Genomic DNA, 26,325 nt, shown 5'->3' with positions numbered 1-26,325 from the left:
GGGTGAGAACTGGGGTTGTCCAGTCAAGGGTCTTGGCTGGTTCTTGACTCTGGGGTCCCTGGGCATGGTGGTGACACCCTAGGGGTCAGAGGTGGGGCAGTGGAGGGCCAGGCACCCCTGCTGATGCCCCGGCAGCTGGGACAGCAGTGTGTCTGGTGCGGGCAGGGAGTGGCTGGAGCAGGAAGCTGCTGAGGGCCGAAGGCCCAGCAGCCACACGGCACTGAGAACCCATTGGGAGCTCTGCCCATGGAATCCTACCCCGGGTCCCCCCCAACACCCTCGGTAACCAGGCCACTGCCAGCATGAGGGACATGAGGGGTATCCCTGGTGGTGGCTGGGGCAGCCGCTGCAGCCAGCCTGGACAGGCCTGGTGCTGGGCCTTCCTGCCAACCCTGGGAGCCAAGGAAAACCAGAATGGACTCAGCCCTTGATCATCTAAAGGCATGACGGTGTGGGCTGGGGTGGAGCTGGGGTCAAGGGTGGCAGAGGTGCTGGGAGACCAGCAGGCAGTGTCCAAGGACAGGAGAGGGACAGGGAAAGGTGCTGTCCACAGGGCCTGGCGGGGGCTGACAGCTTGAGCCCTGGACCCTGCCCAGAGCAGCCTCGGGACCTCAAACACTGGCCGGGGACACGCTTGATATCATCATTTTTATTCACTTTCTGTTTCTGAAAATAAGAGTAAACATACAATATATAATTTCTATTTATATATACTAGGCATCCTTACTGCAGGGCTCAAGAAAACCAACCTTGACCACTTGGAGGCAGTTTTTAATTCTGACACTTGGTGGAGGGGAAAGAAGTGTCCATGATTGCCAAAAGCAGAATCTTTCTTTATTATTAAACAGCAGTAACAGGAAAACCTAATGCTCCGTGAGACACAACTGACCCTGGGAGGCCAGGAGGGGACCCCTAAGAACCCAGGAGAGGAAGCACCCCGCTTGCCCAGGCACCCCACCCCTCAGCCCCATTCACTCCAGAAGCCCCGGGCACACCAGGAATGTATCACAGGCAGTGACTGTCCTCGCGGGCAGGGGGGCGGGATGCACATCTGCCAGGGGTCTGCCGGGGGCCAGAGCCATGAAGGGCTCGGGAGCTTCTGCCTGGTCTTCCCTGAGCGGCTCAGCGCCTGGGGGGCCGGGCAGGCCTTGGGAGCCCCGGCCCTGACAGAGCAGCTCTCCTGGCACCCAGGGGACTCTCCACGCACACCAGGATGCCTTCCAGGGCCTGTCCCAGGAGGGGGCAGTTGGCAGGGCCTCGCCACCAGCGGAGGGAGACAAGGCAGAGGGATCTCGGGCTGGGAGCCTGAGGAGGCACTGCGGGCTCGCCCTCAGGTCAGGAAGAGCCGGAGAGGAGCCCTCGTCGCCCTGTGCAGCTCCTGCTGCCACTCTGGCTCCTCTGGTGCCCTCCTCACCTGACCCCAAACGTCAGCACGATGGAAATAGGAGAGTCCTGGGCACAGGAGCACCCCGAGGCCCTGAGCGGGCCCTGCAGTCAGGCCTGAGAAGCCGGGGGGTGCCAGGAGCCTCGCTGGCACCTCGCAGGGGGCTCCGAGGAAGCTGGGGTGGGTGCTGGACAGCCTCAGTTCTTCAGGATGGTCTCATAAGCCTGGTACACGTGCTGGGACACCTCCGGAGCTCGGCACTTCAGGGACAGCTGTAGGGGGACAAGGGTGGGAGGCAGGGACCCCTTATTCCTGGGGCTCCTCTCCAGGCCGGGGAGGGGAGCAGATGGCAGAGGGTGGGGTGCACGTGGGGCCCTGCGGGGAGGCAGCAGCGGCTGGAGCAGCTGTGCGGTGCCGCCGAGGGGGCGGCCCTGCAGCCAGCCAGGCGGGGACCAAACAGACTGCAGCCCACAGACCTGCTGTCCCGGCCCCCGCAGCCGCTGCAGCGTGAGTCAGAGCCCGAGGTGGCCAGCCCATCCGTGGAGGGTGGGGGTCCCTGAGGACGTTTGGGGGCCAGGAGGGAGGCTGTGGGGGCGCTGGGGGGGTGGGGGGATCTTTCTGGTTTCCTGCACAGGAAGCGGTTGTGTCAGATCTGGCTCGGCTCTAACCGCGAGGAGGGCTGGCAAGCCCAGTAGCAGAGACAGGCTCGCCGCCCCTCCTGCCAAGGCTGTTGCTCTGAGGGGCCCCGGTCTCCTCTGAGGGCTCTGCGCAAACGGCCTGTGGGGAGTGTGCGCCAGGCTGGAGAGCGCAGGGCATGGCAGCGGGGTGGTCTGTCCCCCGGCCTGCAGCCTGCATGCATCTGCCCGGCTTTGGGGAGCAGGGGGGGCGAGGCCAGGCCAGGAGGTGGGGTGTGCCAGGAGTGCCTGAGAGGATGGGGGAAGAGGAAGAGAAAAGCAGTCCGCTAACCTCCAGGTCCTGCACCACCGGCACCGGCAGGGAAGGTGGACATGCAGCGACCGGACACAGGGAGACGGAAATTACCACCACCAGCCGCGGCGCCCACGCCACTGGGGGGCCGGGGAGCAACGTCGGGGGGTCATGCCTGCCCGCTCGGGTGAGGGGAGAAGCCAAGCCTGGGCTCTCAGGGGCCGCGGCAGCGGCGCAGCCTCGTCCTTTCTCGGGGAGTGGGGAGCCCAGGGGCCAGGGCTCCCTGAGCCCAGGGGAGCTCCTTCCCAGTACCAGGTGGGCCTCACAGGGCCCGATTCTAGTCCACTTCACTGTTCAGAGACCGGATTCGGTGCCTTATCTGAGACACTTGATGGGACTGAGCTGAAGCTTTCTAAGGTCAGAATCCTGGTGCTTCTTCACACCAGGGTGGATGCCCCAGCCCACCCCACCCCATCAGGGCCGACCCCAGCCCGGGCAGGCATGCGGGCAGGAAGGCAGAGGCCCCGGGGCTTTAGGTGGGAGCAGGCGCCTCACCGTGAAGCTGGGGTTGCCTGGCTGGATGCGCAGCTCGGCCAGCACCCAGATGCCGTTGGTCAGCTTGAGAGACTGGTAGAGCATGTCCTGGCCCTCCACGTTCCTCCTGGCCACAGTGAAGATGTTGCTGCTCTGCAGCCGGCTGCTCACAGCCTCTGGGGGTCACAAGGTCAGAGATGGGGGGTCTGGCGCTCAGGGCTGGGGTCAGGGCATAGGGCAGCATGGACAGGCACAGGGCTCGGGAGCCCTACCCGCGTTGAGGGGGCAGTCTCTGATCTGGAACTGGGCCTCGTTCTCATTGGGAATGTCCTTCCACGTGGCCAGGAACATCTGCCGGTCTGCAGGGAAACAGGTGGGACCCTGCTCAGCACCCTCATCGGGAAGCGGGGCGGTTAGGCCCTGTACCCAAGACCAGGGTGGCTCCGTCATAGCCCCTCCTGCTTCCCTCGGCAAACTCTGAGCTAGTGTTCTGCGGGGTCCCTCCCTGCTCCTGCCCACGTCCAGCCTCCGGCCCTGGCACCAAGCAGCCCGTTCATTGGTCCCAGTGATGTCATGGGCTCCTGTGGTGACGGCTGAAGGGGGCCTAAGCCCTCTGGGCATGGGACGCACCTTCCCGAAGGTTCTCGCTGGGGCCCAGGGGTGGGCATCAGGTGTGACGCGTGGCCTAGGGCCCCTGCCTCAGGGGGCCCGGGGATGACTGTCTAGAGGCTGCAGGTCAGGCTGAGAACAGAGCTGGCCAGGCAAGACCCTCGGGAAGGTGTGACCCTCCCTCCAGCTCTGCAGGGGAGCCAGTGACTCATGGACTCCATCCATCCGTTCTAGGGACCCCAGGGGTGCCCTCAGGACTCACCCATCTTCCCGTCCTCCACAAAGAGGATGTGGAGCGGGTACAAGGTGCTGAAGTAGAAGACGTCTATGTTGTTCTTTACGGCCACCTGGGAACAAGAGAGGCCCCAGGTCGTCCCCTATGCCTGATGCCCACTGAGGCCCCAGGAAGCCTCTGCTCCCGTGAGCGCAGCTGAGCAGGTTCCCCAGGAGCCATGTCCATCCCCTAACCGGCCCCCGGCCTTCCCATCCCCACCCGTCTGTGCCCAAGAACAAGACTCCACAGACACAGCACTGTGACAGAGCCAGCCAGGCCCCAAGGGCTTCCCTGGTCCTCCCCGGGGCATGTGGGCAAGGACCAGGGTGCCTGGTCCTCCCTGGGACGCACCTGCAGGCTGTTCAGCGGCTCTGTCTTCATGACCGAGCCCGCCGTGCTGAGAGGCAGGGAGATCTCCACGGTCTGGGTGGGGCTGAGCGGCGCGTGGACCTGGAGTGGGGCGGCGGGGGCCAGGCCAAAGCTGGGGAGAGAGAAGCCCCCGTGGGGATGGTGGGGAGCAGGCGCTGACACAGGGCAGGTGGGCTCCTGGGGTCCCGGGGCCAGGCAGCAGCTGGGGAGAAGGCTCTCCAGCGAGCCAGCCTCACCCCAGGCCAGACCCAGGCCGGAGGGACAAGCTCCTGACCCCACTCCCAGGCTTGAATGGCCCCGCAGACAGAAGAGAACCTGGGCTAGCCAAAACCCATCTCTGCTCCCCCTTCTCCTCTGGGTGAGGGACCAGGCAGGCCCAGGTCGGTGCGTCCTGCCCCACCCTCCATGAGCCCCATGTCATACCAGGGGCCTAAAAGCTGCTTCTAACCTGAAAACTGACTGCTCACGTCTCAGTAACCAACCCCAACCTCCCAGGAGGGGCGCGACCATCCCAGGGGAGACACTGGGTTTACTGTCTGGGCCAGAACTGGCTGGATCACACGACGGCCACAGAGCTTCAGGAAAGCCCTGCCTCTTGGTAAAGTGGCATGTGGGCAAATCAGAGGGCACCAAGAACGTGAGAGATGCCCGGCCACTGGAAGGTAAGTCACCACGGTACCGACTGGGACCATGGACTGAGCACTCCCTGTGCCCAGGCGGGGCACCTGAAGTCCTGTCCTTGTAAACACAGCGACAGGTACACAACCTCCTGTCTTCCAGAACACAGAGACTCAGGGAGGGGCGTGCCCAGACCTGGGTGAGCGGCGCTGCTGAGACCCAGAGCCTGAGCTGCCTGACCTCAGCCTGTGCTCTGCCCACTGTGGTCTCAGACCCACCCGGGACGCAGCAGGGGATACCGTGGGGACGCGAATGCCATCACAGTGCCTCAGCACTCCTGGCTCTCCTGGGAGCCCGACCTCTGTCAACTGTGACCGTGGGTGAGGCATTCACCCTCTCTGAGCTCAGGTATCATTACCTACTTTGGTGGTTCAGTCACTAAGTCCTGTCTGACTCTTGCGACCTCATAGACTATAGCCTGCTAGGCTCCTCTGTCCATGGGATTCTCTAGGCAAGAATACTGGAGTGGGTTACCATTTCCTTTTCTACCAAACGGGGCTTAATGGCATCAACCTCACTGGGCTGTGAAGGGGCTCAAGAGAGACAAACTCCTAAAGTTCTCGACACAAGGCCTGGTACCCAGGGAGCTGGCCACACACCGTAAGTTCACTGTGAGTGATGATTAGGAGCACTCCTGGGGGCCTGCAGGGCTCCCTGAGGGAAAGGAGCAGAGTGCCCACTTCCCCAGTCTGACAGATGGCCGGGAAAAACTGGCGCACAGGCTCTCCTTGAGGAAGCAGCCCCTTCAGTCAACTTCTTAGAGGCTCAGTTTGCTCATCACCAGAGCCACTCAGGAAGAAGGGTCATCAGCAGAGGCTGCCTGTGTTCCCCAGAGAGCCCTGGCCTAGCTGGCTGGGTCCAAGGAGGCCTTCCCCACTGACCCCCAGTGCAGGGGACCCTGAGGGCAAGGCGCTGGGAGCGGACATCACTCCCAGAGGCGCTACCCACTCCATGTCCGCCTTCTTTGAGACGCCCTGAGAGGGGAGCCACTGAGGTCTGGCGATTTTGTCAGGGAAACACCCCCCTGGGTGCTGGGAAAAGGTAACACTAAAGGGAGGTGCCTTGACTTTGGTGCCCACAAAGAGAGGTCACGGTGAGGAAAATTACTGCCTCAGAGAGAGCTGGCCGGAGCTGCAGTTGTGAGGAAGACCTCCTCCAGCAGAAAGCGGGGCCGGCCCACAGGCCCCAGCGCGGGCCCTCGGCAGGCAGGCCTCGGGGGCTCACCTGTTGCGGTTGAACTGGATTGCGAAGTCAGTCATGACCTGCAGGGCCTTGTTGGTCAGCTGCAGGTCCATGGAGATGGAGCCCGCCTGGCGGGCGAAGGTGCCAGAGATCTCCAGCCCTTTGGCCTTCATGGCTGGCAGCCAGACCTGAAGGGAAAACAATGGGGAGGGGGCTGCCACAGCCCCCACGCCACAGCCCCCCTGAGGGTCCTTCCCCTGCTCCCTTCTGTCACACCTGAAGGGCCCTCTCAGATGGACCACACCTGCCTGGACTGCCAGGGGATGACCATGTGAGCCTCAGGATGAGAGGAAGGACCCTGCCCTGCCTGCCCAGGGTCCCCGCCTCGGGGTGGCCGCCTGCTGGAGCAGCATGGGACAGGGAGGCCTCGGTGTGCCCAAAACCTGACCTGAGTCTCCAGAGGTCAAACCAAGAATACTCAGAGGAGGGCTGAGGAAGGTGGAGAGACAAGCAGGCCCCACCAGCCTCCAGATGAGCCCAGGAGACTGAGAGACCACAGGTGCCCGGGGCCTGGCCAGAGCCAGAGGACCCCGGGCGGTCACGGCCTGTCCTCCTCGCAAGCGGCAGGGCTGGCCTTTAACTGCACCAACAGGCCTGAGCAGCGACAGGACCCGGGAGGACCTCTCGCCTGGCAGGCCTTCCCTGCCTGCTTGGCTGCCCTTGTCCTCGGACGCTCAGCTCCAGAGCCACCTCCTCCGGGAAACCCTTCCCCAGTGTCCTCGTCCGGGCTCTGCAGCAATGACGGTCTTGCAGATAAACCATCTCCTCTGTGCTCGGACAGCGCTTCGAGGGGGAGGGCTCTGCTTTTCTGTCTTGCATCCTTGGCTCGGAGCTTGGTGTGAGACTTGTATTTGGGGAACATTTGCTGAGTGAATGGCATGGATCAAAGCCCTGCCCAGGAGGGACACCCACGGATGCTATCCTGTGGATGTGCAGACGCCTCTCTGGCTGCCATTCTTACCAGGACGGCTCAGCCCCCTGAGGCCAGCATCCCCAGGGGCCCTGTCAATGAACATGGCTATGGTCACCCAGCCCAGGTCCCGTCAAGGTCACCTCCTCCCCCGACACCACGTCCTCCACTCTCCCCTATCCACAGGCACCACCCAGGGGTAAGTCACCATCAGAGCCCCCAGGTAAGATGGCAGCCACCCGGGTAGCTGCCCAAGTCTTTTTTCTTTTTTTAATTAATTTATTTTTTAAATTGAAGAATTAACTACTTTACAGAATTTTGTTTTCTGTCAAACATCAACATGAATCAGCCATAGGTGTACACGTTTGCCCAAGTCTTCTATTCGCAGTTTCCAGAGCAGCCAGAGCCATCTTTAGGAAGGCAGATCTCGTCATGGCAGCCCGGGACCCTCAGTGGTGCGATGCCTCCACTGCCCACGGCCTCCCCATCGGGGTACCCTCCCTGGGTCAGTGCGCATGGCTCCTCGGGCCTCACACACACACACACAGTCTCCTCTGCTTGGACAGCACTCCCCACCCCCATCCCATCCTACTTGCTAACCTGCTCATCCTTTGCTCCACCAGACAAATCTGTGGACAGAATCTCGGGGATTTAGTCGTGAGCTGTGACTGGGAGCACAGAGAGCACTCAGGGCCCCAGGGTGACTGCCCTGCCCCACCTCCACCCCCAGGCTTCCTTCCCAGGTTCTTCAGGGCTGGCACTATCACCGTCCTGACTGTTAGGGGTGGGATATCGTGGCTCCTGGTCACTGTAGGCTCATGGAGTCCAGAACTGTCAGCCCCTGCTGGCTACAATATTTGAGGAACTTCAAGTTCTTGTACATATGACAGCCTCACCCTCCTTGACCAGGAAGGGCTGGGACTGCAGGCAGGACAAACGATTTGAGGTGGTCACAGTGCTGTGAGAAAAAGGTAGGCTACATAGTCACTACTTCTGGACGGAGAGCACACCCACATCCCTGTGACTCAGGTGGCAGGGGAAAGTCCTGCCCGTGTGGAAAAGGACTCCTCCTGCAGGCAGCCTGCCCTGATTACTCCTATCCGGTGATCCCTTCGCCTCTCCTTCCAGCTGATACAGTCACCAGGTCCTCCACTAAGACAAAGCAGCGCTAATACATGTTAAAACGGATACACATGCAGAAAGCAAGCTGATTCTGACAACCATGGCACCGAAGTAGGTACACGGAGGTTCTCAAACACTTTAGGATCACCTAAGGGTCGTGGGCGGGGGCTTTGGTGCCACAGCCCCATATTCACCTCCAGACTCTTGTCACTCATCAGCTATAGGACCTTAAAGCACTCAGATTCCTCAGCCAGAAAACGGGAGCGCCAGTGCCGTGCAGCTGCTGGGAGGGCTCTGGGCTGGGGCTGTGCCACGTTCGCGCAGCCCTCCATGGCAGTGGGAGGCCGCTGGCGCTAGACTTGCTGCCTCCTGGGGGCCCCTCAGGCCCAGATCCTGCAAAAAGGCGTGGCTGGGGGCTCTGGCCACTGCAGTTTGGCAGGCATAGACAGGGAGGCTGGGGCAGGGCAGGTGCTGGCTGGCAGCTCCCCTCATCATAAGGGACATGTCCCTGGGCCCCCGAAGCTCTGCTGGGTCCTGGTTTGGGGAGGGCACCTTGGAAGAGAGAGGGGCGCTGGCTGATAGTTGTGAGGCTCAGGCCACATCCGTCCCCTCTGGCAGTTTCCTTGAGGCCAAGGGCCCAGCCCACACCACGCTGTCCTCAGCTCTCCTTCCCTTGCCTGCCCTCGCCACTGCCAGCCGGAACCCTTCTCCCCACCGCCCCCACGTCCTGCCAGGCCTCCTTCCGGCCCAGCTCATCTCCACTCCTGCAAAGCCCTCCTGTCCAGCCGCCATCAGTCGACAGCTCCTCATGGGCTCCTGGCTTCTGCTCTAGCCCTTAAGTTTGGCCTCCACACAGTGGCCACAGCGATGGCTCTTTAAGCTTCGTTTCTGCTTAAAAACCACTGTGCCAGGATGGAGAGCAAAGCCTCAGAGCCAGGGCCATGACCTCGCCAGCTCCCTGCCTCCTCAGCGTGAGTCCAGCCAGGAGTATGGAGTGGGGTGGGACGACCTGGGTGGCACAGGGGGCGTCTGGGGTGCCTCCAGGCTGATTGGGGTCAGGGAGGTAGCCGTGGGGGTGGCAGGCTTCACTAGGAGCCACTGTCCTGCAGACCTTGAGTATTTTCTGCAGGATTTCAGTGCGCCTTGAAATTCCCAAGAACTTAATGATGGTGAAATCAACAGAAGCCTGTTCTTTGTTTCGTCTGAAACTTTACTGGGAGTCAGTCGCTGTATCAGAAACGAAAGGTGCCTCCAGCCCATCACTCATGGCACCCGCACTGTGGTGCCACAGTGACTCTGCTGCCAACCCCTGGCAACGCCATGAGATCTGCCGGGGCGGGCGTGCCCAAGCCTTTACCACACTAAAATGAAGCGTTCTGTTCTCCTCCTTTTAAGTCTCCTTATGTGATGACAGCATCTTACCGTTTCAGAAATTTTATGAGTAGGTAGATCTCATTCATTAGAAAAGGAGGGGGCCGTATGAAGCGCCTGTCATCAATCTGGGGCACTGGATTGAGCGGCACTGAGAACCACTGACCAGTCACTAGACGGGGCTTCTGCCATTCTCTGGAAGGTGAGCACGCCCCCTCGGCTCCCCATTTTCACCTTGCTGATTCTGACTTGATCTGGAGGACTGAGCTCCAGCGACACCCGCTCTGGGAAGCCTTCCCCAGGCCTCCACACCAGACCCAGCGCCCCTTCCCTGTGCTCCCGCTGCTCCGGGCAACCCAGCTGGCCACTGAAGGAGCCCACATGTCTGCCTCCCGCCTCCCATGGGGCCACGGCACTTACTGCTTTGGGAGCCACATAGGATCCCGACAAGGTGCCCACGCCAGTGGTCAGGTCAAAGAGGTCACTCAGGCCACTGCCCATGGGCGCTCCTAGGTTGGCTGGTACTGCTGCTGCTGGGGGTGCCACGAAGCTGGGGGCCCCGATCTAGAGGAAGGGGAAAGGGGTCAGAGGCAGGCACGCCAGGGGAAGTATGGCCGCCTGGCCCTTTAGAAGATGGGGATCGGGCAAGAGGGCATCCTGCAGGGCTGCCTTCAGGTCAACTCTAAGTTGCAGAAACAAGACAGAGGCGGGTGGAGAGGAGAGGCCGAGCCCTCCCGTGCCCTACAAGCCCCGAGGAGAAGAGCTGGGCACGCTCACAAACCGACAGCCCACGGAGAAAAGGGGTACTCAACACAGTGCTATGAGGGGGCCGTGCTCAGAGACCGGAGCACACCCCGGGGTGTCAGGGAGGGCTTGTGGGGGCCTCCGGATGACAAGGTAACTTCATCGGAGGGCAGTGAGGGTGGGCCAACGGCCCTGACACCCCCCGCCCCGGGACGCTGGGCGGGTGATCAAGGAGCAGCAGGACGAAGGCTTGGTGGCACAGGGTTGAACCGTACCCCTTCAGGCTCATCCCCCATCTCCCAGCAGAAGCAGGCAGGGTGAAGAGAACAGGCAGCCACATGCAGAGGGAAAGCCAGGAAGAAGACACAGAGAGACAAGACAGGGAGGAGAGAGGCAGAAGGTTAGTCACGGCTGTTCCACCCGACCCTATGGGGCCTGTGCGAGGCTGCAGCGGCCTAGGAGTGCCCCAGGTCTCTATGATGGGCAGCACCCCCACACCCCCAGCCCCACTCGACCACCCTCGTCCTTCTGACCCTTCCCTGTGCTGTGGCCTTGGGGACCTGAGCCGGGCATGGCCAAGTGACAAGGGCCCAGGTGCCACCTCCACCTGGCTCTCCGGCTGCCTGAAGAATCCCAAGGAAACAGCAGGCCTTCTTACCACCGCCTTCACAAGGCAGGGGCTGTCCCACCCTCTCGTGGGCCTCTCTCAGGCCTGCTGGGCGGCTACCCCAATCGGTGCCACGTGTGGGGGAGTGGGTGTAGGGGTGGCTCCCCCAGCCTTACAGGGCCAAGGTGACTCAGAGGGTAAGGGAGAACAGCCCCCAGGAGGACTCTTGGGGTTCAGCAGCCTGGCAAGGGGCTAAATCCCGTGTCTGCCACTTAGCAGCTGTGTGTGCTAGGCAGGACGGCCACCTGACTGCTTTACGCCTCAGCTTCTCACTGATACGGGAGCTACATGATTCTTGGATGGCGTCTGGCAGAGAAGGCGTTCCTGATCCCTCCCTGAAGACCACCATCAACCTTGTCCGGGGGCCCAGGACGTACCAGGCTGTCAAGGCCGCCGCCAAGCAGGTCCACGGCGCCCATCTGCACCGCGGAGGTGGCCAGGGGCGGGCCGGTGACCGGAGGCCCGAGGTCCAGGTTGAGAAGGTCGCCCAGCAGGTCGCCCTGCGTGGGGATGGCATCCAGCTGCTCTCCGGGGGGCGCTCCAGCGGGGGCCGTCTCTGGGCTCTCCGTGCTCTCACTCCTGCCGGGACGTGGGGAGAGGCTCAGCAGGGCCGGGAGCGGTGCTGTCTTGGGGAGGCCAGGCCCCGTCTCCGGGATCTGCCCCCAGGAGAGGCATCAGGCCTCCTCACTGTCCTGGGAGCCTGTCTACACCCCACTTCCTCCCCTTCCCACCCCTGATCCATCTTGTTCCGGGCTAAGGGGAGGGAGGGCTGTCTGTATTCCCCAACTCAGTCCACTTTAAAGTCCCGGAGGACAGGACAACCCAGACCAGAAAGCCGTGGGAGCTGCGGGGGAGCACCTGAGCGGAACGGGGCTCTGGAGGCGGGCAGAATTGGGTTGAGCCCAGCTCTGCTGCCTGCGCTCTTCACCAGGCTCTTGAGCGCTCTCCGCCTCTGGTCCCTGTCTCTTCAGGGAGGACGTCCCTCAGAGCTGTCGTCACCTAGGCCACACCTGGTATGCAGTGAGCATTCGCTAGGGTCGCTAGAATCGTAATTCTGCTCAGACTCAGGTGAGAGCGCTGTGCTACTGGACCAGGGAAGTGGGCCAGTGACTGGCCCCCAGACTCACGAGGCGGTGCGGGGCGGCAGGCTCTTGTGCACGACGCCCCGGCCCCCCTCCACGAAGGCACTGGGCGGCTTGTGGTAGACAGAGGCCAGTGTGCCGATGTAGCAGATGAGCTCGTCCAGCAGCGTGGGCTCAATGAGGTCTGTCTCCTCGGAGATGAGCGGCTTCTCAGCCAGCACCACCTCCTTGGCAGCCACGGGGTCCGTGGAGAGCAGGCGCCAGTAGATGTAGCCACGGTCCCGCAGGTCCGGGTTGTCTGAGTCCTGGGAGGTGACAAGAAGGGCGTGAAATGCTGCGCACGTGGGTGATGGGGAGGGGGAGCCCACAACAGGGGGTCACAGGGTCACTAACTTGACTGCCTGAGTGCTGGTGGGAGCCTGCCCCTTTAGGCACAGAGCAGACACAGCCCAGCCCCCTGGTTTCCCCTCAGGCCAGGCTGCCCCTGCCTCCGCTCCCTGCCCCCTGTGGGAGGCTGGCTCAACATCGCCCCCATCCCCGCCTGCCCTATCTGTCTGACTGAGCTCCCTGAGCTGGGGATTAGGGGCAGGACTCCCGGTCTGGCTCCCTGGGTGGACTAAGGGCTGCGATGGGCACTGCAGGGAGGCCGCACCCACCTGCGTGGCCAAGCTGAGGACCTGCTGCACCAGTTCCTGGGTCTCTGTCGGCTTCTTCAGAAAGAGCTTCACGATAGCCGTCAGCAGCTGCAGCTGCACCTGAGGAGGACGGAGAGGAGGCGAGGGGGGAGGGTGAGCTCCGGGTGGGGACCACAGGGAACCAGAGGAGGACCTCAGAGACCGAAGGGGTGTTGAAAGGCCGAGAGCAGCTCTCCTGGGTCTGGGCTAGCCACACAAACAGGCCAGGCGCAGTGGTGTGGCTGTGCTGAGTAGCCTGGACCTTGGCCCGAATGGTCAGGAAGAGCTGGCCGTGGAGCTTTGCAGAGCCCCAGGCCGGCTGGGGACTGCTGCCCAGCGCTAGGGCCCCAGAAACCCGTCAGGGCTCTGGGTCCACGACCTTCAGGAACTTGGCTCATGAGGCAACACGTGTGCCTGGTGTGCTTACCAGAGACCACCTGCCAACGAGTGCAACAAGTGCCAGGAAAGCTGAGCGGACGGGGGCAAATGGGCCCGTGGAGCCTTCCTCCCAAGGTGGAACTCTGCCCGGCCCCCAGCAGCCCCACCTCCTGCCCGCCCTGTCTGCACCTTAGCACGCCTCCCGCACCCCCTCCCCGCTTCCACAGCTCCAGCCCCCCTCACCGGTGCCGTGCTGGCAACACTTTGCAGCCACCTGGCCGCTCTGTGGAGTGCCCCTGAGGGCGGAGTTCGAGTCTGTCCCTGTTGCATCCCTGGCTATCGTTCACTCCAGAGTCTGGCAAAATATAGGCACTTAAGAGAAATTTGCCAGAAAAAAAAACAAAATTTGCTGACTAAAAGCACACCTCTGAAAGAACAGTTCTCCGCACGCAGCCCTTCCTTAGCCCCATCCCATTTTGTCAGCCCTGGCACAGGAAGACAACCAGAGGCTCCCCAGATGGTGCCAGGGACAGGCCTGCGGCAGAAGGGTGATGGTGGGGCTGGCAGCAGCGTCTGGGCCCGTCCAAAGGCTGGCACTTATGGAAACAAGCGGCAGAGCTGCTGCTGCGCAGGGTGGGCGGATGCTGGGAGGAGTCCCTCCAGAGTCCCTACGATCTGGGGACACAGCGGCCAATGGCGGAGGAGCAGGCTGGCTGTCTCCAAGGCCAGAGGCAGCCGGCAGAAGGCCACTCGCCCTCAGCTGGTGAGGGAGAGTTCGGCCCACTTCAGGGGTTCTGGGGGCCCGGAACACACAAGCCGTGGCGGCCAACTTGGAGCCAGACCAAGACAGCACTTCCTCTGAATGCTGACTTCATCACTTCCCAGCCGGTGACCCTGGACAAGTCACTTAACTGCTGAGGCTGCTTCCTCCTCTATAAAATGGATGCAGTGCCTCACAGGGTTGACGGGAAGTCAATGAGACAACAAACAGAAAGAACTGTGTCCTCCGCCCAAGGCACAGCAGCGGTCGTGGCTGTTGTCAGCACCACAACCGCCACACAGGGACGCTTCACCAGGTTCTCCCCAGCCCGGGCTGCTGGCTGCTGGCACTCATTCACCCTGTCCGTCTGCTGTGCTCCCTGGACCAAGGCTGAGTCAGCTCCCTGCCTAGCTCCCCTCCCCCGCCAACACACTGAGGCCCAAGTCAGCCTGCAGCTCAGGGCTGTTGTTCAGCTGCTAAGTCGTGTCTGACTCTCTGCGACCCCATGGACTGCAGCATACCAGGCTCCTCCGTCCTTTACTATCTCCCAGAGTTTGCTCAAATTACAATCCATTGAGTTAGTGATGCTATCTAACCATTTCATCCTCTGTCATCCCCTTCTTTTGCCCTCAATCTTTCCTAGCATCAGGGTCTTTTCCAATGAGTCGACTCTTTGCATCACGTAGCCAAAGTATGGAGAAGGCAATGGCACCCCACTCCAGTACTTTTGCCTAGAAAATCCCATGGACAGAGGAGACTGGTAGGCTGCAGTCCATGGGGTCACTAGAGTCGGACCCGACTGAGAGACTTCATTTTCACTTTTCGCTTTCATGCATTGGAGAAGGAAATGGCAACCCACTCCAGTGTTCTTGCCTGGAGAATCCCAGGGACGGGGAAGCCTGGTGGGCTGCCGTCTATGGGGTCGCACAGAGTCGGACACGACTGAAGCGACTTAGCAGCAGCAGCAGCAGCAGTCAAAGTACTGGATTTTCAGCATCAGTCTTTCCAATGAATATTCAGGGCTGATTTCCTTTAGGATTGACTAGTTTGATCTCCTTGCTGTCCAAGGGACTCTCAAGAGTCTTCTCCAACACCACAGTTCAAAAGCATCAATTCCTTGGAGTTTAGTCTTCTTGATGGTCCAACTCTCACATCAGTATGTGACTACTGGAAAAACCATAGCTTTGACTATACGGACCTTTATTGGCAAAGTCATATCTCTGCTTTTTAATATGCTGTCTAGGTTTGTCATAGCTTTTCTTCCAAGGAGCTAGTGTCTTTGAATTTCATGGCTACAGTCACCATCTACAGTGATTCTGGAGCCCAAGAAAATAAAATCTGTCACTGTTTCCACTTTTTCCCCTTCTATTTGCCATGAAGTGATGAAACTAGATGCCATGATCTTAGTTTTTTGAATGTTGAGTTTCAAGCCAGCTTTTTTACTCTCCTTTTTCACCCTCACCAAGAGGCCCTTTAGCTCCTCTTCACTTTCTGCCATTAGAGTGGTGTCATCTGCATATCTGAGGTTGTTGATTATTTCTCCTGGCAGTCTTGATTCCAGCTTGTGATTCATCTAGACCAGCATTTCGCATGATGTACTCTGCATATAAGTTAAATAAGCAGGGTGACAGTACACAGCCTTGTCATACTCCTTTCCCAATTTTGAACCAGTCAGTTGTTCCACATCTAGGTCTAACTGTTACTTCTTGACTCACATACAGGTTTCTCAGGAGACAGCTAAGGTGGTCTGGTATTTCCGTCTCTTTAAGAATTTTCCACAGTTAGTTGTGATCCACACAAAGGCTTTAGTATAGTCAATGAAGCAGAATTAGATGTTTTTCTGGAAGTCCCTTGTTTTCTCCATGATCCAACAGATGTTGGCAGTTTGATCTCAGCCCCTCCCCTGCCCACAGCTGGAGAGGCTTAGGAGCCAGGACGAGGGGGCTCAAAAAAACAATCTAAAGTAAGTTCCCAAATCTCAAAGCACTAAGTAGTTTATAAAAGCTCTGAACTTGCCTCCCATGAGGCAAAGGAAGCAGGCAGTTTACACACACCGAGTCTGAGGACGCCCTAGGCTGGCCAGGAGACAAGGAGAGGGGCCCCCCCGCCCCCTACGATGGCAGTGTAAACCAGAACCGCCTCTGTGCCAGGGCAGTCTGGACACAGTAGGGCAGTCCGGACCGGCAATGCACAGGCCCTCCTACCAGCACCATGCTCCTAAGAACCCGTCCTCCAGCTGTACCTGCAGATGAGTTTCCCACAGCTCGCTCCCAGCAGAGCTGTTTAAAAGAGCAGAAGGCTGGACACCTAAATACCAGTCAGGGACCCTGCTTAAACAGGGTCCTTCTGCATGAAGCTAGGAAGCTGTAAAAAGCTCTCACAATGTCATGGCTTTCAGACGTATTTTTAAGGAAAAAATACAACCTGCTGATCAGTTTGAATCTGCATGGTTTGCTGGAAGTAATATTTAAAAGTAAGTGGGAAGGAAATATATAAACAGTCGGTCCTCGTGATTCACACAGGACACACCTGCAAATCTGTCTGCTTGCTAACATTTATTCATGACCCAGAAACCCATGCTTATGGCACCTTCACAGTCATTCACAGACGTGCAGAGCAGCGAATGTGTGCGCTGCCTGACGTACAAGCTCCTGGATGAGGTCAAGTGAGGTGGTGCTTGGTTCTCATTGTAAATGTGCCACGTTGTCCACAGCTTGGGGCCTTTGGTTGGTGATTTTGCTGTTTACAAGGGGCCCACCCCACCCCAATATAGAGCTGGAGAGCTGTCTGGGGCTCCTAAGGGCAGGAAGGCTGAGATATGCCTTTGGAGAAAATACATGTGTCAGATGAGCTTTGTTCAGATGTGAGTTACAGCTGCTGGCCATGAGTTCAATGCTAATGAATCAATGGAATGTATTAAGCAAGGTGTCTTTAAACAGAAACACACGTAAAACGATGTTTATCTTGATGAGTAGATACACGTGCAGTGACTGAAGGCGTGTAGAAACACAATTCTATTTCTTCTGGGAGCCAGGGTTTAGCTTACTAAATCAGAATTTGACTTTATGGAATGTTAAGTATCACAAGTGATAAAAATTGACTATTTTTTGTCTCTGTAGAGGAACTGGCTGGTGTGTTCCTAAACTCGTTCTCTCTGGAAGCAAACCCACCCACCCTTCCCCCAGAAACCAATTGAGTAACATGGTGCTTTCCGGGAGGAGAACTCAAGGCCAGGAGAGTGGCAGGAAACAGGATTTTCACCACATATCCTTTCGTGTTTTTTAGGTTTTGACCTGAGTCAATGTAGCACCTATCCAACCATAAATACAAAAGTAAAACAAAGTCAGGACTTCCGTGGTGGTACAGTGGATAAGAATCCACCTGCCGACGCAGGAGACAAAGGTTTGATCCCTGCTCCAGGAAGATCCCAAGGCCCCGGGGCAACCAACCTCACACCTCACAACAAGAGAAGCCAGCGCAACGAGGAGCCCGCACACCGCAGCTGGAAAGTAGCCCCAGACTACTGCACTAGAGAAACCCGCATGCAGCCATGAAGATCCAGCAGAGCCAAAAATAAATTAATTAAAAACAACAACAAAACCAGAAATGGCTGCAGCCTTCAGAGTCCTCCGCCACAGATTGTCCTCAGGAGCACCCCTTAGGCACCACAGTGAGGGTCGAAAGGGACCACGCCTGTCTCCCGTTCACCTCTCACATGAATGTCCACACAGTGAAGGTGGTGTCGGGAGGGCAGGGCCCTGAGGCCCGCAGGCGTGCCTCACCTGGGTGCTCTCGTCGTGGAAGCCCTCCAGGAAGCTCTCCAGCAGCTCATCCGCGTTGTCTATCCGCTCAGCGTACTCGCCCACGATCCAGATCATGGCAGCTCGCGCCTCGGGCTCATCCAGGGAATCTAGGTTCTCGCATAGCGTGGCAATCACGCTCTCGTACCTGGAGATCAGGGCACAGTGGCATGTGAGCACCGAGGGTGCCCGGGCCGCCCGTGAGGGACAAGAGACACGGGCAGCTACTCTACGAAGAGCCCGAGAGGCTGGTGAGGAAGAGGATACGAGCTTTGTCCTTTCCACCTTGGTTCCTGTTTAGGCCTGGGGCGCAGAGCAGCAGGGAAGTGAGGAAGACGGAGTGCTCCCCGTGCTCCTCCCCCCTCCCCCTCGGCCCCAGAACTGCAGAGCCCTGACCGGCAGGAGCAGTGGCCACGCACTTGTTGGGGTACTTGCGGAAGATGTCCTTGATGACCACGATGGCCTCCTGAACCACGTAGTTGACCTTGGTCTGGATGAGGTCGAGCAGCGTGCTCACGCAGCGCTCGGCGGATTGCTGTGTAGGGAGAGGAGAGCATGGGCCAGGCCTCCCCACACCCTCAACGCCAACACACTGTGTTAGACTGCGGGAGTGACTCCTCACTGCCATCAGAGGCATCAAAGGGGAAATGTCTCGAGAGGCTGGGCTCAAGGGACCCCTTGGCCTCCAGGGACCCGTTTAAGGACAGTCAGGTCAGCAGCCCAAGAACATCTCCAGAGGCAGAGAACATGAGGGATGAAGGGCCAGGACACAGCGGTCTCAGTGACCCTTGAAAATATGGAAAAAAGGGCACACAGACAGTTGAATTGTGAAACTGGCCAAAACATTCAGCAGGCAGAGCCCCCTGCCCCAAGGTCCATGAAGTGAAAGCTAAGTCTGCTGGGGCCACCATCAGCTTGGGCTGCCCCACTCTCTGCGCTAACGCTGCAGGAGACCCCATGATGATGATGGGCTGATTTCACCTGCAGCAACTCAGAGGCCCAAGGAAGATTACAGATGAGGAGGAGCCAAATCTGTACCACGGGGGCCTGCAGGGCTCCAGCTGTGACCCTCAGGCCCTGCCGGGTCGTGAGCAGCTGACAGATTCTGTTTGAATCAGACTCGTCTCCCAGTTTCGGACTCCTTGCCCTTCCTTCTTCTTCCCACCCAGGACGGTCTCAGAGGCTCACCTCCACCTTGATGGCACAACGGCCGATGGCTCGCACAGCCTTCCGTACAAAGTCCACGTCCACCTCGGTTGCGTACTCTTTCAGCTCCGCCAACACCTAGGGCCCAGACAGAGGAGATGGAGTTGGGGGGATCTGGCAGGGCGCTGTCCTGGAACACCCCTGGGCTGGGGGTGTGCACAGACAAGCCCGATGGGCTCCTGCCTCCCGTTCAAGGTGCGAGTCCTGAGGGAGGGAGGGAGCTCTCGGGTGCCCCGAGAGGAAACCAGGAAGGACGACCTGTCAGGGCTGGACAAGCCTTGTTTCGGGTGATCTAGCTAACGCATCCGCTTTGACAGGCAGATGATAAGTGACAACAGAAAGAACAGGCTCCTTAATCACAAAAGTACCCAATAACATTCATGGAGAGCTTTCTTATGAAGCCCAGGGCCCGGACACCACCCCCTGCCAACCTGGGCGATGTTAGCCTGGGAGGCCAGGCGGATCATGATGTCCAGCTTCTCCAGCTTCACATAGATGGGGTCGTTGTACTTCACGAAGAACACCTTCATCTCGTGCTTCAGGACCTCAGGCCTGGGGGTGGGCGAGGGCGCCCAAAGAGCAAACAGTGGGTCAGGGGCCTCTCACATCTGCTGGGGCATTTCTGGGGTCGGACGTGGAGCCTGACATCCATGAAGCCAGTGACTCCTGTGGCCACACGCTCCTGTGCAGGAGACCTGACCAGCTCCTGCGTGTCCAACCACATCCCAGGAAGGGAAGCAAGAAACACTTCACATTCAGGAGGTCACAGGCACCAGGCGACGGGCTTGGAAGTCAGGCCTCAGTTTCAGTTCTAGCTGGTGACCTCAGGCCCGCCTTCTCACTCATGAGATGAGGTGCATTCTGTCAGAAACGTTACCGTCGCAGGCCTGCGCTGCTAGTCCTAGAGAGGCCTGGTGTCTGGGAACCTGGCTCTCGAGAGTGCCCCCACCGTTCCCGAGTAGGACACAGGGGGGTGACTGCCTTGACTGACAGGGGAGGGAGCTCAGGAGGCCGGCGCGAGAACTCCTCCAGACGCCTCCTGGCCTTCTCCCCACGGTCCAGCTGTAGAGCCCCACCAGGCCGATAAACCACAGCTATGGGGCCGATACGCCACCTCCTGTGAGTCCTTCTAGTGAATCTCTGAATGCACGTGTGGGGGTCCTGGGGACCCCGACCTGGATACCTACAAGACAGGTAGATGCCAAGCGCCTGGCATGATGCACGCCTGCCTCAGAGAAGGCACTCGCTGTCAGAACTGTCTATGCCCCTCCCTCAACCGGCGCCCCCCCGCCTCCTTTTCCCAGCTGTGGGAACCTGAAGGGGAGCGGCCTGCCCTGGGCCACACACCGAGTGCTAATCGGGGAGCGAGCGAGATGAGAGTCACCACCCCTCCCTGGCTCCCACTCCCACGTCCTTTCCACAACAGAGAGAAGGAACAGAACGGTGAAGAGGGGAGAAGACACAGCGGGAGAGCTGGGCAGGCTGCGATGGGGGGGAGGGCTCCTGGCGAAGCAGGGGCCTTGGTCGTGCTGGGGGGTGGGGGGCAGTGGGGTCCTGCACTGGACAGCTAGAGAGGTGGTTTCCACCACCAGGACTCGGCGCTAGCTGCCCAGCGCACGTGGGGCCTGGGTCTGGCGGTGCCTCAGCATCAGGCTCAGCCCCTTGGGAGCTTGGCTTGTTAAATAAAACCCGCACAGGGAGCTCCTCCAGCTGATCGGGCTGCACAGGCCATGACACCTCACCCGCCCCACACTGCAACTACGACTCTCGTCCCATTCTCTCCTTAGACACTCAGACAGCTTTCCCGAATTTACCTCCCAAACCTCTACAAATGTCCCAACTCCCCTGACGCTTCTGGGACCTGAGGCGCGTGCTCAGAACCAGACTGAGGCTACAAGGACAGGGAGCCTGTGCAGTCTTCCGAGAGAGAACATGTACGAGAGGTGCTTGTTCTGCCCGCAAATTAGCTGCTGATGGAGCTGTTTGCCCAGAGAGGCTGGAAGCTGAACTGCAGAGTCTGCCCTGCCCCACCCCCAGCATGGAGCACCAGGCCCCTCCCAGGATGGTTCATGGCTTGCTCGCCCCAGCCACCCCGGCACCTTCCCTTAGGAGCAGCAGCTCACTGCTGTGGTCATCCCTGCGGGGTGGAGAGAAACGGGTGCTCTGCACTCTGAGCGGCCCTGAGGCTGATGCAGAGTCCATGTCGCCCTCCAGCCTCCAGAGCTTGGACTCCTTCCCCGGGAAAAATGCTCGCACACACACCACCTTACACCCTGCTTCAGGAGGGCTGTGGGGACTCGGGCCAGCTTCAGGAGGGCTTCAGGAGGGCTGTGGGGACTCGGACCAGCCACTGTCCATGGTTAAGAAGTGTGCTAGCCTCTACCTGCCCAGGCTAAGCCAAGGCTTCTCAGCCTCTCACTGCTGGCGTTCTGGGGGGACGGGGGGCGGGGGTGGGGGTGCACTCCTGTGCACCAAAGGCTGTGAAGCAGCCTCCCTGCTTCCACCCCTAGATGCCAGCAGCAGTAGCCCCCACGATGACAACCAAGAATGTCTCCAGACGCTGCCAAATGTCCCCTGTGGGACAAAGATACCAGTGGCTAAGAATCCCTGGCTTAAGCTGTTGCGAGGCCCTATCCGGCGGCAGGTCGGTTTCCCTTCGGAGCCCCGTTCTCAGCAGAGGCCGCCCCTCCCAGCCCTGGCGCATGCAGTGCCTGCGCGCAGCAGCACCGCTACCTTTTCTGCACGATGAGGTTGATGTTTCGCAGGGCCACGTACTGCAGCTCGGGTTCGGCCGACAGCAGCGTGACCAGGGGCGGCGCCAGCTTCTTGAGCAGGGTGCCATAGTAGTCTAGGTCCTTGGACAGCATCTCCATGAACTTCATCAGCACCTTCACGGCCGACAGCACCACGGCAGAGTTGGCGTGGGACAGCCTGGGGGTGACCCGCTCACAGATGCTGTGGTCCGTTCCAAGGGGGGCAAACAGGAGAGACAAATGGGGGAAGCACCCTATTTTTAGTTATCAAGATAACATGTCTTCTGTAGGAGGGAGATCTAGATGCCGGTCCTCTTTCCTGCAGGTCAAAACCACTTGGAGCCTCAGTTTCCTCATCTAAAACACGGGAGAGGGTGATGCCAGCTGCACATGGTTGCTGGGAGCTTAACTGAGACATGCGTGTCCAGCACTGAGCACAGTGCCTGGCAGTCAGTAAATACCGGAGAAATGTTAACTCCCTGCCTTCTGTTGTGAGGGCTCTCAAAGCGGGAAGGGGACCATGCTGGTTAGCACCAAGAGTTGGGGGAGGTCTGGCTGGGAGGCCTGTGACCTCCTCCACCTCCCTGTGAACCAGAGACAATGATGAAGCTGCTTTAAAGATGATCACGCGCGGGGGAAGCACCCAGCAGAACCCCAGGGTCCCAGTGGGAGTCAGTGAACGGTGGCTCTCACGCTACCCACCTCCCGCCTCAGCCTGCAGTGACCAAAGTCTCGTCCGCAGCCTAAGCAGGCCCTGGGCTCTGCTCTGCGCCCTCAGTGGGCAGTGCACTGACTGCCTGAAGCAACACCACTTCCAGCCTGGCTCTGTGTCTGAGGACGGTCTGGGGGGCGAGGCCCTGGAGAGAGGCCCACCGGAGGCCTGTGGCCCGGCTTCTGGGAGCCCCCGCCCTAGGGACCCGGCCTGGCGAGGCCTCCCAGCCCCAGGACCCCTCACCTCTGGGCCTCCCGGTCGTCTTTGGGCGTGTAGTTGGCCAGGCAGTCCAGGATGAAGATCTGGCCCCACTCGGTGCACTCATTCAGGGCTGTGAGCAGCTTGTTGATGGACTGTGGGTTCAGGTCAAGCAGGTTGCTGCTGGGGTGAGACTCAGCGATCTCTGAGAGGGCGGCCACCGCGTTCGCCACCACCTGTTGGGAGGGTGGAGGAGGCAGAGGCTAGGGCGCTACCCACAGGCCAGGGCAGCAGGCAGCTCATGACGGTGGCCAGTCAGAGTGCAAACATCCTGAAAGGGGTATGACCCGAAGGGCAGGGTCAGGAGCACCAAGACCCACTGCAGGCACCCGCTCCACTGAGTCCTCTGTGAGCTGAAACTAAGCGTACCCACCATTAAACAAAACCACAAGAGAGCGCGGCTCCGAGTTCCTGGCGAGAGAAAGCTACCTAACACACAGTCACCCTCTACCAGCCACAGCAGCTCGCTGGGGGCTTGACAACCATGTCTCTCAGAGCCAGAAGCTTCCTGTGGAGCCCCTTGGGGTGGTGGGCACAGCTGGGGCCTGGGGCACAGCAGGGTCCAGGTGAAGCTCCAGGCCCGTAACCCTTTCCTCCACGAGGGCAGCTGTTCCCACAGCGGGGCTGCGTGGTTTTCAACTCTCCCCTGACCACACAGTGCTCCACGGCATCCCTGTACTGGCCCCGGGCGCCCACCTGTGATGGGCGTCTCAGAGGGACACAGAACGAGATGTCTGGGGGGGCAGGTCGTACATTCCATTTTAGACACGGCCCCACTGTTCTCCAAACTGCTGCCGTCGCCGCCGTGAGGAGCCAGCGCCCCTCCCAGACGTGCCCAATGCCCAGTGCGCCAGGCTACGCTACTTCCAGGGTGAGCCTCTACAGCCCTGCGAGAAGTGGTGAAGCGGGCGCCCCTCCCGGTCAGAGCGCTCTGATGTCTTGGTGAGAGGACAGTGATGACGACACAGGCACACCGCCGTCCACACTCCCGGCAGCCGCGCAGAGTTAGATCCGGCTTACTGAGAAAGAAAAGGGCTCGGGAAGGTCAGGAGGCTTGCCCGCGGCCACACAGCTCCTTAGAGAGGCTGCGCAGAGAAGCTCACTCCAAAGATGGCGCCCAAACCACTGCGGGTAGGAGAGCAGCTAGCCCACGTGCATGGCTCTGCCTGCCCAGACCCGGGGCTGCCTGGTGGAGGCACAAAGCCCAGGGTTTCCCAAGCAATCCTGAGGGTGGCAGAGGTGGCACAGCAGGTGGCAGAGACTCACCATGGGGTTAGAGTCAGAGATGAGGTCTTTGAGGGTGTCCAGGAAGCCCTGGTCCTCTACCAGCTGGGCATTGATGTCGTGGAGCTTGGCCACACACACGGCCGCCGTCTTGCGCACATAGGGGTCCTCGTCCTTCAGGCACTTCCGGAGTGGCTCGCACAGGTACTCTGTGATCTTGTCAACGCGGATGCAGCCCATGGTCCGTACCGCCAGGGCCCGGATCAGGGGGTTGGGGTCCTCACAGTCCTGAGGGGAACCGGCCATTGGCCAGGGGCAGGGGCGGGTTGAGCAACACCAAATGGCTGCTGTGGGGTCTCCCCCTGACTGTGGCCAACAGCACCGAAACAAAGGGTATGTGTGGGCATCTGGGCTTCCCCGGTGGCTTAGGTAAAGAATCCACCTGACAATGCAGGAGACACAAGAAATACCAGTTCAATCCCTAGGTCAGGAAAATCCCCTGGAGAAGGAAGTGGCAACCCACTCGAGTATTCTTGCCTGGGAAACCCCATGGACAGAGGAGGCTGGCGGGCCACAGTCTATGGGGTCACAAAGAGTTGACCACAACTGAGCGACTAACACACCCCCACACAGAGGCACCTTGCATTTGCCAGATACCAGGCTTTGCAGGGTTCCCTCTGATACTCAGAGCAGACAGGCGATACTGTTCCCATTTCACAGGTGAGGGAACTGAGGCTCTCAGGAGGGTCAGGAGCTCAGCCGGTCACAGAGCAGAGCCATAATCTGAGCTGCATCTACCCAGCACCACAACCCTGTTTTCCTACTGGGACATAGAACCCATTCACCCACGTGTGGGTGTCAACAGGGCTGGGAGCTGAGGTTTTAAAGGTGCACAGAGCTAACAATGTGAGTCCCTGCTTATCCTCCACTTGGAGGACAGGACATGCAGGAAAGCGTGAAGTCTAGAAGCGCAGCAAGACACCCTCAGACACATGCTGCCTTCTGAGCCTGCAAATGACACAGGGCCAGGGGGACCCGCAGGCCCGGGGCGACCTCACGGGGAATGGGTTAACAGGCTCTATGGCATCTGATTTTCTGGAGACAGTGGGAGCCCTCCGCTGGAGGAAGAGCCCCCAGGCGGGGAGTCAGATGGGTGGAAAGGAGCCTCCGTGATTCCACCCGGGGCAGCGGCGCCGCCCCCGGGGACCTGAGCGGGGAGCAGCCCTCCCAGCCCCACCCAGCCCCTCCGCACCTTCACGAAGGTGTTGACGGCCATGATGGCCATGTCGGGCTGGCTCTTGGCGTAGTTCATCAGGTACAGGTACACCAGCTTCTTCAGCTCCAGGTTGTCCGTCTGCATACAGTTCACCACGTCGGGGAAGAGGGCACTGGAAGGTCAAGCCGCGTCAGTGTGGGGAAGCCCAGAGAAAAGAAGAGGACTCTTCGGGAAGCTGACGGGGGCTGGGGAGGAGGGGGCGTGCAAAGCGGGCAGGAAATGTTAACAGGACTTCCCAGTAAAGGCCGGGCACCGGCTCCGTCACCCTGAGCATCTGTTGGTAGAAACGGAATTACAAAGGGCGATTTTAAAAGCCAAGAAGTCCTTGTTCTTTTCACAAGGCTCAGAGATGAGCTCTGGAGTCCATCAGACTTGGCTCAAAGCCAGCTCTGCCTCTTGCTGGCTGTATCAAGCTGGGAAATTTTCTGTATCCCCCGTTTCAATTTTCTCATTTGTGAGAAAGAGAAATAACAAACCCCATTTCGCAGGGCCCTGTTATAACTGAAAGAGACAACTTACTTAAGGGCGTCTATTCCTCGGCACTAAGGAGGCGCTACAGAAATGGAAACAGTCGTTTTTCATTCTCTGATACTTGACGTGGCCACTTGTATCAGGCTGCTGGCTGCAGAGGGCTTAGGGGAGCAGGGCGGGGCTGGACCATGGACACTACAGGGCACTCACGCACAGGGCTCACACCGCAAGCCAGGCTTGGTGCTCAGGGCTTTTCATATGATCTCCTTTAAGGGCCCTGAGAAGCCTGTAGATTATCCCCATTTTATAGAAGACAAAGCTGAGGCTCACAAATGACAAAGAACTGCTTAAGGTGCCAGGTCTGAGTCCAAAGCCTGTGCTCATGAGTGCTGATATACTGGGCAGAACCCTTCCCAACATGGCACCCACAGTCTCAGGGTCACAGGCTCCTTGAGATGTGAAACATAGTTAGTAGTCGGTTTTCTGTCTCTGAAATTATCACCTCCTCTTCTCAATTTCTGTGACTTAATGGGCAAAGACATGGGAACAGAGGCTTAAGAGGGGAAAGTGAGTTTCCTGAGCCTGGACTGATGCGTCACCCTGGAAGATGCCAGGCCAGGAAGAGGGGAGCTGAGAGCCTGCCTCGCTCTCCTGGGCTGTCACACCAACAGAGGCTCATCGGAGACAGAGGACAAAGGTGCCTCCTCTGTGGCAGGCAGGGGCTCTAACTGAAGGAGCGACATGGTCCTGGGAGGAATGTGCCCTGGAAGGAGGTCCGGCTTCCCAGCAGACACAGACCCCTCTGCCACTCTGTCCTCCACAGGTTTCTGTGCAGAACTGTCTCTCCTGAGACACTGTCGGGAGGTCCCTTGCTGAGCGTAGCGATGGGACAGGGCAATC

At 59.5% G+C, this 26,325-nt stretch overlaps 1 protein-coding gene and 1 non-coding gene across 7 annotated transcripts in view; both read right to left on the bottom strand.

Moving 5' to 3' along the window:
- Window positions 1-634: 634 nt before the first annotated feature.
- The window catches only part of AP1B1 (adaptor related protein complex 1 subunit beta 1), a 48,322-nt gene continuing 22,631 nt past the window's right edge, over window positions 635-26,325 (bottom strand). For 3 of the 6 annotated variants that reach the window (XM_006069877.4, XM_006069879.4, XM_006069878.4), the window contains exons 4-23: window positions 24,931-25,066; window positions 23,721-23,966; window positions 22,440-22,630; window positions 21,465-21,686; window positions 19,163-19,283; window positions 18,714-18,809; window positions 17,945-18,060; window positions 17,508-17,673; window positions 12,570-12,668; window positions 11,959-12,218; window positions 11,209-11,410; window positions 10,440-10,460; window positions 9,841-9,984; window positions 6,000-6,145; window positions 4,080-4,209; window positions 3,717-3,801; window positions 3,118-3,204; window positions 2,867-3,021; window positions 2,351-2,359; window positions 635-1,656 (exon numbers count right to left, since the gene is read on the bottom strand). In XM_006069877.4, coding sequence (XP_006069939.1) covers window positions 1,582-1,656; window positions 2,351-2,359; window positions 2,867-3,021; window positions 3,118-3,204; window positions 3,717-3,801; window positions 4,080-4,209; window positions 6,000-6,145; window positions 9,841-9,984; window positions 10,440-10,460; window positions 11,209-11,410; window positions 11,959-12,218; window positions 12,570-12,668; window positions 17,508-17,673; window positions 17,945-18,060; window positions 18,714-18,809; window positions 19,163-19,283; window positions 21,465-21,686; window positions 22,440-22,630; window positions 23,721-23,966; window positions 24,931-25,066 — 2,707 coding nt within the window. In that variant the 3' untranslated portion in view covers window positions 635-1,581. The remainder of the gene's footprint in view (window positions 1,657-2,350; window positions 2,360-2,866; window positions 3,022-3,117; window positions 3,205-3,716; window positions 3,802-4,079; window positions 4,210-5,999; window positions 6,146-9,840; window positions 9,985-10,439; window positions 10,461-11,208; window positions 11,411-11,958; window positions 12,219-12,569; window positions 12,669-17,507; window positions 17,674-17,944; window positions 18,061-18,713; window positions 18,810-19,162; window positions 19,284-21,464; window positions 21,687-22,439; window positions 22,631-23,720; window positions 23,967-24,930; window positions 25,067-26,325) is intronic. The other 3 variants (XM_006069881.4, XM_006069882.4, XM_006069883.4) reach the window with 3 other exon arrangements.
- Window positions 5,506-5,602, bottom strand: LOC112580017. Its single transcript, XR_003104383.1, has one exon. It is a non-coding gene; the product is annotated as a small nucleolar RNA SNORD125 (small nucleolar RNA).

The sequence above is a fragment of the Bubalus bubalis genome, chromosome 17 (genome assembly GCF_019923935.1).
Source record: "Bubalus bubalis isolate 160015118507 breed Murrah chromosome 17, NDDB_SH_1, whole genome shotgun sequence".
Taxonomy (NCBI): Eukaryota; Metazoa; Chordata; class Mammalia; order Artiodactyla; family Bovidae; genus Bubalus; species Bubalus bubalis.
The sequence above is the reverse complement of the archived record's forward strand: the minus strand, read 5'-3'. Positions and strand labels throughout refer to the sequence as shown.